This window comes from Vipera ursinii (assembly GCF_947247035.1).
Source record: "Vipera ursinii genome assembly, chromosome: Z".
NCBI lineage: Eukaryota > Metazoa > Chordata > Lepidosauria > Squamata > Viperidae > Vipera > Vipera ursinii.
This window is the reverse complement of record NC_139517.1, coordinates 69,056,298-69,073,262: the sequence shown is the minus strand read 5'-3', so window position 1 is coordinate 69,073,262 and position 16,965 is coordinate 69,056,298. Positions and strand designations below refer to the sequence as shown.

At 41.7% G+C, this 16,965-nt stretch overlaps 1 protein-coding gene across 1 annotated transcript; it reads right to left on the bottom strand.

The window, feature by feature from the left end:
* Positions 1-1,483: 1,483 nt before the first annotated feature.
* On the bottom strand, positions 1,484-12,180 carry SFRP4 (secreted frizzled related protein 4; the record flags this gene model as incomplete). The annotated part of the gene is made up of 6 exons (XM_083379004.1): positions 1,484-1,672; positions 3,105-3,168; positions 7,497-7,695; positions 10,623-10,688; positions 10,824-10,901; positions 11,727-12,180. The coding sequence occupies 6 exons, from the start codon at positions 12,178-12,180 to the stop codon at positions 1,484-1,486; spliced, it is 1,050 nt and encodes a 349-aa protein (XP_083235130.1).
* Between the last annotated feature and the right edge of the window lie 4,785 nt (positions 12,181-16,965).

Genomic DNA, 16,965 nt, shown 5'->3' with positions numbered 1-16,965 from the left:
ATGAAGCACATGTATTACAATCTCAACAAAAACTCAGATGTATGCAAGTGAGTCACTTTGAATTTCACCCTTACTGTGGTACCAAAAAATATACTAAATATGTGGCTATATTTTAGAAAACTATTTATACAGCAGAAGGCATGGGAAGCAAAGGTCCTTCACGTATGCCATTCTTCAATTAATATTAAGACTCTGATTGTGTGATTCTTAGCAATTAAATCATAATTCTTCAATAGGCAGAGTTGCATTCAAATACTATTACCACAGATAAGTTTGAAGGTAATTAGTATCAGCTTCAGGTATACTACAATGGGTATTCAAAAACATCCTATATTGTAGATATTACTGCATGCTTTTTTACACTGCAGTCAATTGGCTTAATCCAGTTTAATTTAGGAGATGGAAATTTGGGAGATGAAAATATTTCCTCCATTTTTAAAGTTTCATCTTGTTCACCTGAAAAATCCATTCCATATACAAGACAGAACATGGTTGCTAAAAAAAAGTGCTTCCCAGTAAAATGAATGGGATATCCCAAACATGGAAAAGAATCCATACCTACATTTTATTGTGAGACCTGTAAAAGAGGGTAAATTAAGATAAATTTAATATAATTCACTTCTGCTAAATTCATTTCCCATTTTTATAAAAAATATTGAGACATACAGTAGTTGTGAATTTGCCTCTATGTTTTTAGTTAGCAAAGTGTTTGTTTTAATACTCATTTCTAATAAATCTACATGTGACAAGTAAGTTCAAGTTTTCAGTTTGGTAATAGTAGATTTTTGAACCAATGGCTTTTTATAAATGTGAAAGTATAACAATGTACAGTATAACATTGAATACTTATAAACAAAAACAGTTGAAGTAAAAAAAATAGAGCATGCTTTATAAAAACAAGCTCCCTTACACTAGTATGCCTTATTCCTTTGTAAGTGTATTTTGGTTAGCAGCCTTATATACTTTTGCCCCAGAAATCTGCATACAATACAATGACCTAGTGATATTGTTTATGCATGTTTGACAATAAAGCCACTATATTGTATTTTTCTTGTGCAAAGAAGATAGGATGAAGCACAAGAGCAGTACATGGCATCTCATTCCTACACTCAGCAAATTTCTTCAAGATACTAGGCAAAGACTCTTTTTTTGCTAGCATTATGCTAAAATACTAGATAAATGCCAAAACAACATACTGCTCTTCTGCTATGGGAGCTATGTAACACTATTCTTAGAACTGGAAGCACATTGGCATACTAAATTCAAAGAGCTACTAACTCAGAGCCTTGTTGATCAACTATGACTTGCAATGCTAAATGTAGGCTGTAACATCAACTCTCTCAGTTATGTGCTTTTATTTATTTTACAAATAAACTACTGCAAATAATTTGCAGCATGAAATGTTTAGGTTATGGAGTTCAGCAATTCATGTGCTTTTCAGGCCAGCTTGTTGGCTTTGCTCCAAGAAAAAAAAAGGTGGAACTCATATTTTCTTAGAATTAATTTCTTTCTGGTGATTTCTGAGCTTATTGGTCTTCTTGGAACTGGTGAGCACAGGACCACTTTTCTTTAAGTTTTGTTTTGGTGTCCCAACATGACCAGCAGTTCTGGAATTCAGGTTTCTATTAGAGGTTGCTTGTAGTTTCTGTTCTTGAAGTCTCTGTTCCCATCGCTAGGAAACATAATGTAAAATAATGTTAGCATTCAGAAAACTTTGGTAGTACTGGAAGCCATTCTTTCTTCTAATCATGGATATTCACTATCAATGAAGCACTGAGAATAGCCCTATTACTTATTAGAAAAAAAGTAAATGAATTTAATTTCAAACTATAAAACAAAATAATTTGCACTTTCCTATCCTTACAGAAATGCCTAACTTAGCAGCATTTGGCAGCACTGATCCTTTGTAAAATCATGCATCCATAAGAATAGATGGTCTCCTTGTGCATTTCTGAGACCCAGTTCTTGTAGTTGGTTGGACAAAAGGGAAAGCAGAGAGCCAATCCTATCAGACAGGAATGAGCAACTTTTTCCTCTTGGCTGAAGGCAGGACAATGGCACGTAGGTGAAGGATGATTTACAAGGCATCTTGATGCATTTCTTTCCCTATAGCATGGGTGTCAAACTCGCCATGTCATGTGTCATGTTGTGATGTATCATGACTTTTTTTTACATTGCTGGGGCTGGGGTGGGCACGGCCTCTGTATGATGAGCCAGCAGTTTGGGCCAGCAGTTTGACACCTCTGTGCTACAGAGATACATCAGGCTCTGAGTCGGAGGACAATTTGCTCTATATTCAAGTGTTCTAACCTGTGTTATAAAAACCCTGCCACACAAATCTATTCTAGTGCACTATGTGTTATTCTTTCACTTATCCAATTTTTCTTTTAAAATAATATTTTATATCAGTGATCAAATCTAGCTAACACTTCTATATATGTATTTTAAATACTCCATTTGTTCTTTCAATTCATGAAAATCTTAGTATATGGGCTGGAGTAGGGGTGACATTATGACTTAGGGCTAAAACACTGTTAAATAGTTCTTTCCAAAAATATGTTCCTCAGTGGGGGTAAAAATGGCTTTTAAAACTTTTATTTTTCTGCTAATATATATGCAAAGTGGTTTTGGAGAAAAATTCCAGAAATATAAATAATTAAATACAAAAGGGAAAAAAATTCCCTAGAACACTTGGAAAAAGAATTGGATCAGCGTGCTAAGGAAGTGGTCATTACAATACCTCACCCTGAAATCCTGTGGTGCAGAACGATAAACTTCAGTATTCTGTTCATAACAATAATAGCTGATTTGTATACTAACAGGACTTATGCAAATATGCTCCTAATATGGTTTTTGTAGACATGCGCTTAATTAACTAAGCATAACAATAACAGTATCCAGTGTTGAAAATGCTGATTCATCATTCCAGAATTCTATCTATATTTCTAATTATGTAACATCACATACGAATGATTTTTTTAAAAATGCCATGAGAATTTGTATTTCTTTATTCTTGCTTACTTTGATCCTGGGATATAGGTTAGCATAATTCTTGCTGTTATGCATCCCATCCGTTCTATATGCTTACAAGAATATGTTCTTACCTGAAACCTTTTGCTTAATGGAACCTTCCACTTTTCCACTGAGCACTCATCAAGAAGCATCAATCTAAAACAATTGCATAACTAAGAAGATCAGAATAGAAATGCATATAATCTTCATCCCATTTTAGTCATGAGATTTATTACCAACAGTTTAGATAGCTTTAAAATGTACAGGTACTCCTCAAATTAAGATCACAATTAAGCCCAAAATTTATGCTGCTAAGCAAGACATTTGTTAAATGAGTTTTGCCCCATTTTACAACCTTTCTTGCCACAGATGTTAAGTGAAATCACTGCTTGTTAAGTTAGTAACATAGTTATTTAATGAATCTGGCTTCCCCATTGACTTCCTTGTCAAAAGGTCACAAAAGGTGATCATATGACCCCAGGACACTGCAACCATCATAAATATGGGTCAGTTGCCACAAGTCCGAATTTTGAACACATGATCACAGGGATGCTACAATGGTTGTGTGAAAAACGGTCATTAGCACTTTTTTCAGTGTTGTTGTAACTTTGAATAATCACTAAATAAACTGTTGAAAGTTAAGAACTACCTGTACTGGCCAACTTCATAAGGGGTCAGTTACCATTGGCTGGCTGCTTATGAATGAATGAATGAATGAACCTTTATTGTCAAAGTACAACCATGTATACATTGAGATTGGCTGGGCCTCCCTTTGTGCCCCCACCCCCAACTTACAGTGACACAAACCCTCCATCTTATAACACCATGTGAGCTAATTGCACAACGCACTGGCCTCGCAAGTCGATTATGCATAAAGTTTATAAAATTATTTTCCATTCAAAAGCCTAACAGCCCATGGATAAAAGTTGCTCTTCAGCCTGTTGGTGTGGCTGGCTATACTCCTATATCTCCTACCCGATGGTAGGAGAGTAAAGAGATACCATCCAGGGTGTGAGTCATCCCTGAGAATCTTCCTCACTCTTCCAAGGCAGCGAGCCCTGGTGATGTCATCCAGTGGTGTCAGGGGACAGCCCACAATGTCTTGTGCTGTGCTCACCACCCTCTGTAATACTTTCCTATCTGTGGCTGTCAGACCAGCATACCAAACCACAATACCATACAAGAAGACACTCTCTACAGTAGACCGGTAAAAGAGGGTCATTAGCCGTTGTTCTACCCTGTTCTTCCACAAGACCCTGAGAAAGTGAAGTCTCTGTTGGGCTTTTCTGGCCACCTGGGTTGTATTAACTTTCCAGGTCAGATCTTCGCAGAGGTAGACTCCCGGAAATTTAAAGGAGGAAACTCTCTCCACACAGTCCTCCCTGATGTAAAGTGGGGCAGGTTCCTCCTTTTTCCTCTGGAAGTCTAGCACCATCTCTTTCGTCTTGCCGATGTTCAGGTGCAAGTTGTTGTTACAACCCCATATGGATAGTTTTTGTACCTCTGCCCTGTATGCTGTCTCATCCCCACGAACGTAATTATCACAGTAGATGGGTCGGATGATAACAGAGTCATATGAATACAAAGAGTACAGGTAGGGGCTAAGCACGCAGCCCTGTGGCGAGCCGGTGCAAAGCTTCAGGGGGGTGGACAAAGCAGACCCAACCCTTACTGTTTGTAACCGGTCCCTGAGAAAGTCTTAAATCCAATCGCAGATGGCAGGGGAGAATTTCAAGTCAGTCAACTTCTCAATGAGAGTGCTCAGCAAAATGGTGTTGAAAGCTGAGCTATAATCAACAAAAAGCATCCTGACATAGCTTTCCTTACATATGAATATTATCTTATAGCTTAATGTGTTTAATACCAGTTGTTATGGAACAGAAGAAAGAAAATGTTCCTGCACCAAACTTGTAAGGTTCCTGTATTTCAGGGGTTCCCAATCTCTGGACTATAGCCTACTACCAAACTATGGCCTATTTACAACTGGGCCATGCAAGTGGCTGGGCTGTAACACACACATATAGCTCAATTTGGCCAAGTGGCGAGTTGGCTGTATGCATTTGTGCACAAAGCAAGTTGTGCAAGTTGAGCTGCATGCACATGTGTGTGTACACTGGCCTACTGCTCACCCAAGTTGAGCTGCAACCCGGTTCCCCCTCTCCTTGACTCCCCCCGCCCGGCCAGGCCACCAAGCTGCAAAGATTGGGGACCACCGCTGTATTTGGTTATCACATACATAACCCAGAAAACTGGGCTAAATGGTTTTTTAACCTGATTTATCAGGACTCTTCATCTATTACTTTGTATGACCTTTGATTTCAATGCCAAAGGAGTGAATGGCAGGCATGGTGGTTTATAGCTAGAAGAATTAAAGAACTGTCCCTTTTTTAATGCTTTAACACTAATGTTAATAGCGGAAAGCATTAATCATGCCACCTATTGAGTAATGTGGTTTCTGTCCTTATAATGGGAAATGAGAGCGCTTTAGAACCTGAAGATCCAAGGTCTCAATTGATATGAGCGTGGTCTATGTATGTTTTGCTTTTAATGCCAGGTAATCAGCAGTGCGTTAAAAAAAATGGTAAGAGTTTTCACCAATGCAACAATAAAAGACCTTCAGAGCATCACTTTCACCACCCTTGGGCTACTTTCTCTACAATGAAGAGAAGTGAGAAATCTATATTTTTTTTAAGGTTTGGTTATTGTCACTGGGACTTACCCTTTTAATTTCTCTTTAGCAGTTTTCATTAGTAAATTGAGCTTGGTGAAATAAAAAGAATATTTATATACTGCATTGTGGAAAGATATTAGCCTTTCTCCCAAAACAATTTACAAAAAGTACTTCTGGGATGATGAAAGCAATTATCAATAAAAATCATCAGTTATATGCAGTTTTATATTGTATTAAATTTTTTAATAATATAGAATATATATAGTATAGACCAATGATATATAGAATTATTTAAAATGCATTAGTTTGCTTCATAGATGGATACCTTTCTACTGGAAATTGATTCCAGAAATCATTTAGAGTGAATTGGTTAGTTTATCAGGTACCTATTGGGATCCAAAACATTGAGGCTGGATTAGATTCTAGTTCAAAGTTATAAAATAGTATAACATAATATTATTTGGGGATTGGTTCCTTTGATCCAATAGATATTTGGAATCAGGTTTGATACAAATCTCCCCAAAGCAGTGAAAGCTCAAGGCTTGTATAACATATTTCATCATCACTGTTTTGCCTTGAGCAAATTCTTTTTTTTAATTCTAAGTTGCTGGGGTGTTACACAATCCTAAAAGAGTTGCTGCAGCCTTGTTTATTTAACAAAGTGAAACACAGGCCAGAAACTATCAAGGAATGTTTTTCATCTTTCTCAACCTATTGTACCCAGTTCCTAGTTAGGGAACATAGTTGGAGAATGCCATCTTGGGAAAGACCAATGGGCTTGCATATATCCTATTCAGTTGACTCACGATTGGATAACTCAACCTGAATCTATATGTGCATCTGGGTAATATGCTGATTTGCTTGTGCAGTTATTGAAAACATTTTTAAAAAGTTTCTATCTTACAACACAAGCAACAGGCAACCCAAATCCTGCTCCAATGGCTCTAGTTCAACTTAAGGTTTCCACATCCTTTAATCCCAGACCAAGACCCACAATGTAATCACAAAAGGAGAAATTGTGATAGAAACAAGAATGTGGTATTTTCTTCAGCACTTTTCCAAGTAAGTGACCGTTACTTCTGACATTTTTAAAAGCCACTGTAACTCAACCTCTGTTTATATATGGCTGAGTTCAATGGGAAACTCAGTGTTTTGTTTTTACTGTTTTTTTTTTCCAAATCTTTTGACAAAACACATAAAATTAAAACCTCAAAGACCTTTGGAAACATCACTGGCAAGTTTGTTTCATGTAATGTAGAACTCTTTCTAATCCATTTCCATTCCTGACCTTAATTTTGAAAACATTCACCCTTTTGTATTGATATTCTAAAATGTCTCAAGATTAACCAATATTGTGCTTATTACTTTACAATCCCTCACCCATTTTCCCTCCCACTTCTTTCAGAATCTAAACTCAGAAGTTTAACCTTTTCTTAATTTTTCAAAATACATCTTTTTTATTGTTTCTTACCTTCATCTTTTTTAAAGCACTAATGCACTCACACCTATGGATGTGGTATTTGCATCATAATTCCTCATGCTAGAGACTGCTGCTCAGGGCTTATGATAAGGCATTGTTACCAAAATGATCTGCTGAACATTATAGTTGAAAAAAGTTTTGAATCTAGGTCTCAAGTCCAGCTTTGTAGTTTCTACAGTATGTAGGTTTTCTGGTACATATACGTATTGTCTCCAAAGTTATGTGCATTCATTTTGCTAAAAGTAACGAGTACAGTTTGCTGTGCACCATCAGTATAAAATAGTGGTGCTATAAATCTTAATATGGCTTCCTTGTTGTTTTATCACCACTTACCTGGTGTGCCATTCATAGCACATAATGAGTACAACTTGATTTGGCAGAAGAGGTGGACACTGGCAAGAAGAATTAGTATATAGAGGAATTAGAGCACGAGGAACTGGAGTCAAAGATTTCAAAACATTTTTCACATCAACCATTGTGGTTATTTCATTGCAACTTCTTCTCTCGACACTCTTTATTTTAGCATGAATAACTGCAAGAAGCAAAATAATGGAAAATAAGTACAGAGAAACATACTGAAACCTGCATCCGAGAAACACATACAAAGGTTCTCTACCCAATACATTTACCGGAGTGATTGTTCTGCTGAACTCTGGTGCTTTTGTGAGCCGATCAGGATGCCCTCTTTTTTCTTTTTTCTACTATGTTCAAGCAGGCAGGCAAGCCATTAAAATACTGTACATCTCCTCTGTACTAAACAAAACTAATCTTTATGTATAATGTGAAACTGTTGCTCAGTTCAACAAAGGATAAGCATTTTTGAAAACAAATGAGATTTCCAGAAGCCACATGTAGGAGCTGTTTTTCTAGTCATAAAAAAGTATAACATGTAATATGTTTGGGCAAAGGCTCCAACTGAAAGTTGTTATAAATAGCATAAACATTTCCTTAGACTACTAATATTTAAAAGATAAGCATATGAATTTATTTCTTTGCTAACACTTCCCTATAAGCCAAACTATTAACCAGACAGTTGTTTGTACTAGCAAAAATTGGAAATTTTTAAAGCAGTTTGAGGACCAAATGCAAGACAATGGTGATCAGCTTTAAAAGTACTTCGACATTTTTAGTCTGGAATATGTGTCCCAACTGATGTTGTGGCAACTGTTGATGCCACTGCTTAAGACATAGGAAAGTGATCATTTGCAAAACAGGGCTTTCTCAGAAATGACTACAGCTTGTGGAATGACCTCAGTTGGAAAATGCATCAAGCCTACACTTTTGGCTCTTTGAGAAGAGCAACTGACAAGAAATTAACTATCTGCTTGGTAAATCAGGTATCTTTCTTCATGGAGAGGGGAGAGTGATTGAAATTGACATATAGAATGAATCTGGGAAATAAGCAACAACTCCAGTTCAGCCTCCTCACCTTGTTTCCTTGACATAAAGGTAAAGGTAAAGTTTCCCCCGCACATGCGTGCTAGTCGTTTTCGACTCTAGGGGCCGGTGCTCATCTCCGTTTCAAAGCCGAAGAGCCAGCGCTTGTCCGAGGACATCTCCATGGTCATGTGGCCGGCATGACTAGACGCCAAAGGCGCACAGAACGCTGTTACCTTCCCACCGTAGTGGCCCCTATTTTTCTACTTGCATTTTTACGTGCTTTCGAACTGCTAGGTTGGCAGAAGCTGGGACGAGTAACAGGCGCTCACTCTGTTACGCGGCACTCGGGATTCGACCCGCCAAACTGCCGACCTTCCGATCGACAAGCTCAGCGTCCTAACCCACTGAGCCACCGCGTCCCTTTCCTTGACATAGTGATAAGGAAAACTAGAGGCTTTACATCAGACATGTCAAACACAAGGCCCGGGGCCAGATCCGGCCCACGAAGTGGTTTCATGTGGCCCGCGAAGCCATCTTGGAAACAGTGAGGGAACGGCCCCCAGTGCCTTGGCCCTGGCCCAGAGACCCTCCTTCTGCCAGAGACCCTCAGATCTGTCCCACTCCTGCCCAGGCCCCCATAGGCACCCTTGATGCGAACGATGTAGAGCTGGCCACACCCACCCAGTAGGCCATACGCACTTTAGCCATGCCCACCCAGTAGGCCACGCCCACCCAGGCCATACCCACCCGGCTCCCTGAGGGCAACCGTAATGCTGATGCGGCCCTCAATGAAATTGAGTTTGACACCCCTGCTTTACATTAAAGATAACTAGATAACCTGTGACTTGTTGGGTCACTTTTCCCCCCAGAGACTTACCAAAACAGATCAACAGAATTATCATGGGAGTGCAAAAAATGCAGCGGGAATGGGAATGATTGCTGACTTCCTATCAGCTTTCCCACTGACTCTCCTTGTAGGAATCATTCAGGGAGCATTGGAAATGATAATCACATGACCATGGCTGAACTGAAACAGCTACAACTTTGCAAAATTTTAGCTGCGTGGCAGCTTATGAATCCCAGATTTTGGACACATTCTGTATGTTGGTCCATTTAGTGCACACCAATTTAAAAATAGCTCTCCTGATGATGATGATGATGATGATGATGATGATGCAGTTTCACCCAACTGAAGATTATAAGCAATCAGATAGACATGTTTTGGAAGGATATAGAAATATTTCATAGAATAGTATAAAAGCACAGAGGGTCAACACCTCATTTTCTTTTTTTAAATAAAGTGGTAGATCTCTGCTTTGATATATCTTATTGTAAGCTTATTGCTATCAAGCAGGGGGGGGGCGGGAAAGGTGACAGGCATGTAAAGAACCCAAGATACACGTTGGAGAGAAATGGTTGCAAAGTGGGCTGGTTAGTGATCAGGAGAAAAGAAATTTATCTCTTTTCTATCTTCCCAGAATGCACTTCTGGGCACAGGAGCAGCAGATCAACTGACCTTAGCTCTGAAATAATGTGTAACAAGACATTGCAGATGTTACATACCTGGAAGCAGCAAGGGAAAATGTCAGCTTTAAAGGGAGAAAATGCTACTATAACTGATGGTTCCTCTCACAGAAGTGTGAAATCCTTCCTTCCTTCTGTCCCTCCCTCGCTTGTGGTATGAAATTCAGATGATGGTATATTTTTCCTCATTTCCAACCACATTGTTATATTTTTCCATCTAAAAAATGAATTATTTAAAAACTTGTCTTCCCTCCCAAAAACACGTTACTCAAAGATGGACTATCTTAAATATATAAAAGATAAAAGAAATTCCAAATTTAAGGAAAATCAAAACAAAATAAAAAAGGCGGCACAATTTTATTTTTTTGTGTGTGGTTTTTGTTTTTTTTAACTTTCAGATTTTTCTGGATGATTAACGGGTCCGATTTTAACGAGCTGAAAATCCCAGCACTTCCCTCTTAGGAAGGGGAGGAAGTGAGGAAATCGCGCTCATTTTGCCTGTCTGCAATCACCACCACCACCAGCAGCAGCAGCAGCCGTTGCGGTTTTACTTACTATAGGTGTAGTTTTTGTTCAGGTAAATCGCCAGCGTGGGTTTCACCTTCTTGCATTTGCAGCGATCTAGACGTGTTTTTTTGTTTTTTTTTAGAAACAGAGAGAGTGAGAGAGAAAAGAAAGAGATAAATTCTCATCGCCGCCAACTCCCCGGCAGAAGTGAGCCCCATCCAAAGTAAGAAGACAAGAAAGGGCACTTACTAGGCATTTTGCACTCTGGGAGCAGCGGCTTCTCGTGGAGCATCACATCCTCCGAAAAATCAATCCACTTCACCTTCTCTTAACGAGAAAACAAGTCACCCCAAAGGGGCAATGAAAGGTTGGAAGGCGAAGAAGACACAGAACAGGGAGAGTTTCCTCTCATCTCTCGAGAGGCTTTACAGCATCCGCGCATCTCCAAAGCCCATCCTCTTGCGTTCACACATACACAGACTTACCTACGCCCTCCTCCCCACACAAGGTGCACTGACCTGCAAGAAAGCTAGCAAGCTGGCCAGCCCCGCTCTTGCCACTTTCGGAACAGGCTGGCTCCGAAGAGAGTCGTTTTTTCTCTTCCAGCGGACCGGATGAAAGAGAACCTGAAATTCGACCTGGCCTGCGACGACCATCTAGGAAAGTCAGCCGACCGGCAGTGGGGAAGGGATTGGGGGAGGGGAGGGGAGGGGAGGGGGAGTTCCCTCTCGGCTTGGTCGAAGTTTCCTCCGACTAAAGAGACCTGGACCCAGGGCGAAATCGTGAGGTGGATCCCGAAGCTGTCTGAAAAGGCTAGAGCCCACAATTAGCGGCAGAGGACCAGTTGGGTTTCCCTTGAATATCTCAAGGGCTGGCTTACCCCGGGGCCCGGCCACTCCTTCGGAACGAGCACTTCTGAAAGCTGGTCGAAATGGCGTGGGTACAAATCCCTTGAGGCACCTCTCTCAAGTCCCCCCCCCGAATCCCGAAACTCTCCCTTCCTTCTCCTGACCAGCCCCTATCCTACCCGCCGCAGCGCCATCCCCTTGCTTTATCCTCCCAAGCCAACCAGCCAAGAGAACTGCTCTTGGGAAGCTGAATTATAGGGTTGGCCTGGGACCGCTTGGACTTTAACTTGCCCCTTCGCCTCACCTGCGGGGAGATCCGTAACGATGGCCTCTGGGGCTATGCATACGCCCCGATCATAGACAGGCAACTCCTCGCAGGACAAGCCCTCGGGCCAGCTGTGGTTGTATCTCTTCATGAGCGGCTCGCAGCCATCGCGGGCTCGCTGGCACAGAGACTTGCAGGGTTTGATGGGGTCGTGGAGAAACTCCACGGTGCAAATGGGGGCGAACATAGCGCATAGGAAGAAGCTAAGCACCGGGCTGCAGCCGAAGTCTACCAGCTCCTGGTACTGCTCGATGGCGAGGACTGCGTTCTCCTGGGTGCTGTGGTGCAAGTGATTCGGCATCCGCGTCATGTTCCAGGGCATATGCCGGCACATCTGGATGCGCACCGGCTCACAGGGAGACCCAGGCAGCAGAGCCGTAACCGCTCGGCAAAGCCAGGGCGAGAGCCAGGCCAGGAGGACTAGCAGGACCATCCTCCGGACGGAACGGACGCCGCCTCACCGCTTGCTTGCACCTTCGTGCTAGACAGCGGACACCCCGTCGGGAGGGAGAGCCGCCAGGGAAGTGCCTGATCTCCTTCAGAGGGTGTGAAGCTGGGTCGTCGAGGCTCAGTCAAGAGGCAACCATAGACAGATAAGGGGTTGGGGACCCTATTTATAACCGATTGTGCCAATGACGTGCGAATTGGCTTCTGTTTTCCGGCCCGGTCATTACAAGAAGGGAGGGGGGGATCTTTTGTGCGGACTGAGCTTCTTCCGAGGCAAGCCCCAACTGTAACTCACGTCCACCGAAGTGCCATCCTCGACGCTCTCTAGCTCTCAGGTTTTTGGTTTTTTAACCCAGCAAGGGATTTGATCCAGGCAATGAATTATCCAAGTCCATTGAGAAGAAGCAGTGGGATTGTGTAGAAGTGGGGGAGGGGTGGGGTGAGCTGGAGGCCCGAGTTTTATCAAACGATACACGTGCAGAATACTGTAGTTTTTTTGGATAGGAAAAGCCAGGAGCATTTGACAAGCCTTCCCTTATCCAAAGAAGAAAGATCATTTTCAACACAAATGAGTAAATTCCTCATCTGGGATTAGAGAAGGAAATAGACAACTTTAACAAATGTTTGTTCCACTTTTGAAACTAAGCCTTCTTCATTAGTTAAACCCATTAAAATAAAAGCCTCAAGAGTAGTTTAAAAATCCAGCATAGAAACAACTCCCTTTTCCACTCCAATACTTTAGCAAATTCTTGATTGTATTAATATTAATAAATAAGATACTCAGAAAATGTGGAGCCTTCTTTAAAGCATTATCAGTTATATGCCCTCCCTTGTTATATTATTCCACTTATTTGTAAAACAAGTTTGTTGTAGTACTAACTCTTAGCACTTGCATAAGTTCTAATAACAATTTTACATTTTCTGCTCTTCAATCTAATAATCTACTGTCTTTAATTCAGAATCTTTAACACTTAAACATAATAGTATCACTGGCCAGAGGTAGCATAATTAATTTGTGGCATTACACTTTTCCTGTAATTCTGGATGACTTTGTGTTTCATATAAAGATAAAATAATATCTTTCAAGTTGTGTATCCTGGTGACTTTGCATGGATATTTGGAGTTCTTGTTTGGTCTCCCTAAATTCCCTGATGGTCTTCTATCCAAAGATTAAACACACCTGATTGTCTTATTTATTTTCCAAGTTAAACAAAGTTGATCAAATCCAAAAAAGTCCAAGTATATGTTCTATTATCACAATTGTGATGCTGATACAGTAGTGTGTATCCCTATCTCTTCTAGGTATTTATTGAACAGAAGCCATGCTAACAAATTCTTCTTTATTAACTAAGAAACTTAACTGTCTTATAGCAGACCAAGATTAAAGGAGCTGGGGATTGATTGACTGACTGATGGTTATATTTTGTCAATGATATACTTTTGGAAAGTTTGCCAACAGTACCATCCCATTTTATTTGATACCAACATCAGGCAATTAGAAATAGTTCAACAGGATAGTATCCATTCAGCTACCATGATTAATGAGCATAGATAGATCTGTAGGGATAGGTTCTTTGGCAAGCCATTAAAATCAATAAATAATCATTGCATCTAACGGTAGTGAATGCCTTAGGCCAATGGCAGAATTACATGAAGTCCATATTAATACAGCTCTTTGGGAAAGTGCAACACTTATATATGTTTTGTTCTTTTATAACTATTTGGGGAAGGAAGAAACAAATTTCAACAACATAACAATATAACAATAATTAACTGAATGGGGGTTCAGTTATTAATTGACCCTTAATTGATAATGCCCATGATGACCTCAAAGAACAAATCAAAACTTCAGAAATTTTTAATTAGGAATCTTATAAATTTCATGTAACATTCACATCATTCTTTAAAATAATTAAGAGATACACTGTATCTTATCAAAAACCTACCGCTTCTTTTTATGAGTAAATACTTATTTCTGAATAATCATTTTTAATATTGGCTTCTCATAGCATACTACAGCATAGACACTTGTTCTTCTCAAACAATGTATCCTACTGTTTTCCAACTAGGTGCTGGGCTATAATTCCCACTATCTTCAGTCAGAAGCTCATTGCCATGCTTGTCTCTTCAAGTTGGCATTTATTTGCCCATGTCCTAGTCTAAATTATTGGGCACAAATTGTCTTCTGAAAACCATCATTATGTACTTTCTACCTCCATTCTGAGCAAATTTGCAGTGAAGTTTATAATAAAATGCATGTGCCTATTTGAGCTAACTACTGTTTCCAAAATGACACTGTTCTAAACTGGCTTCTCTAAGATTAAAGTTGAGATTCATTAGACACTTTCATGCAGTTCTAAGTGAAAGGGAACATTTATTTATTTTATTACATTTATATACCGCCCTTTCCCGAAGGACTCAGGGCGGTTTACAGGGTGATTAAAAAAACCAAGATACAAAAGTTAAAAACAAATATAAAAAAATTATATTTGTCCCTGCATAAAGAAAACCCCATTAAAATAAGATTAATCCTCAGCCTGGGCCAGAGAGCTCGAAGAGCCAGGTCTTCAGGTCCCGGCGGAATGAACGGAGGTCGGGGGCAGTCCTCAGCTCCACTGGTAGCTGGTTCCAAAGGGCAGGCGCCCCCACTGAGAAGGCCCTATCCCTGGGTGTCGTCCGCCGGCAATCTCTTACCGGTGGCACCCTGAGAAGACCCTCCCTGTGGGAGCGCACTGGACAAAGGGAACTTGATGCCGGTAGCAGGTGTTCCCTCAGATATCCCGGACCCAAGCCATTTAGGGCTTTATAGGTTATCACCAGCACCTTGAATCTCACCCGGAGGGCAACCGGAAGCCAATGCAGCTCGCGGAGTAGAGGTGTTACATGGGAGTATCGGGAAACCCCCATCACAACTCGCGTGGCCGCATTCTGCACCAGCTGAAGCCTCCGAGTGGTCCTCAAGGGCAGCCCCATGTAGAGTGTTGCAGTAGTCTAAACGGGAGGTCACGAGTGAATGAGTGACTGTGCGTAGGGCATCTCGGTCCAGATAGGGTCGCAACTGGCGCACCAGGCGAACCTGGGCAAAAGCCCCCCTGGTCACGGCTCCTATATGGTCTTCAAAATTGAGTCGTGAATCCAGGAGGACGCCCAAGTTGCGAGCCCTATCAACGGGGGGTAACACCTCACCCCCCATCGTTAGAGATGGAATAGTCTGGTTGACGCGAGATGCCGATTATGCACAGCCACTCAGTCTTGGCGGGATTGAGACGAAGCCTGTTTCTCCCCATCCAGACCTGGACCGCCTCCAGGCAACGGGACATCACGGCGAGGGCATCGCTGGGTTGGTTCGGGGTGGAAAGAAAAAGTTGGGTATCATCAGCGTACTGATGATACCCCACCCCGAAACCACGAATGACCTCACCCAGCGGCTTCATATAGATGTTGAACAGCAGGGGCGAGAGAACCGACCCCTGAGGAACTCCACAAATGAGAGGCCTCGAGGCGGATCTCTGCCCTCCCGTCAACACTGACTGCGAATGGCCCAGGAGATAGGAGAACCACCGTAAAACGGTACCTCCCACTCCCAACCCCCTGAGACGCCGCAGTAGGATACCATGGTTGATGGTATCAAAAGCCGCTGAGAGATCTAATAGGACCAGGACAGAGGAGCAACCCCTGTCCCGAGCCCTCCAGAGATCATTCACCAGCGCGACCAATGCCGTCTCCGTGCTGTATCCGGGCCTGAAACCCGATTGGTACGGGTCCAAATAATCAGTTTCCTCCAGGAACAGAGGAAGCTAATGCGCCACCACACTCTCAACAACCTTCGCCAAAAAGCGAAGGTTGGAGACTGGACGATAGTTATTTAAAACAGCCGGGTCCAGGGCAGGCTTCTTGAGGAGGGGTCTCACCACTGCCTCCTTCAAGGCGGCAGGGAAGACACCCTCCTTTCAAAGAACATGAACCTCTTAAAGCAGGGGTGTCAAACTCAATTTCATTGAGGGCCGCATCAGCATTGCGGTTGCCCTCAGGGGGCCGGGTGGGTATGGCCAGGGTGGGCGTGGCCTACTGGGTGGGCGTGGCTAGAGTGCGTGTGGCCTACTGGGTGGGCGTGGCCAGCTCTACATCGTTCGCATCAAGGGTGCCTGTGGGGGCCCGGGCAGGAGTGGGACAGATCTGAGGGTCTCTGGCAGAAGGAGGGTCTCTGGGCCAGGGCCAAGGCAGTGGGGGCTGTTCCCTCACTGTTTCCAGGATGGCTTCGCAGGCCACATGAAACCACTTCGCGGGCCGGATCCGGCCCCCGGGCCTTGTGTTTGACATGTCTGTCTTAAAGGAAAGTGGTGCTTTGAAAAACTATTTAGGTGATCACTGATATTGGTATTATACTTATTGTTAATCCAGGAATAGAAAAGTGGGATTGAAAGAGATATTTAAAACACAGTTCACAATAGAAATGTATGTGTACATGTAAACCACATTATATACAATATAATATATATCTACATTATACTTTCATGTGCTGACTCATTCATTGTTTTCTCTCCATTTTGGTTCTTTTCCTTACCAGAAAGCAACCAAGATGATTATTGAGGAAAAATAAGAACAATTCCACAATAATCTTTGATTTGCAGTTCCAAGAAGCTTCCTCAAGAAGTTATCTAAGTTCCAGTAAGTCAAGTTGGGGCAAAGTCAGTGAAGAGATAATTGTTTTATTTCCATGAAAATGTGAAAAGGACCTTATAATTAATCACATTGTTAGCAAATGGACAAT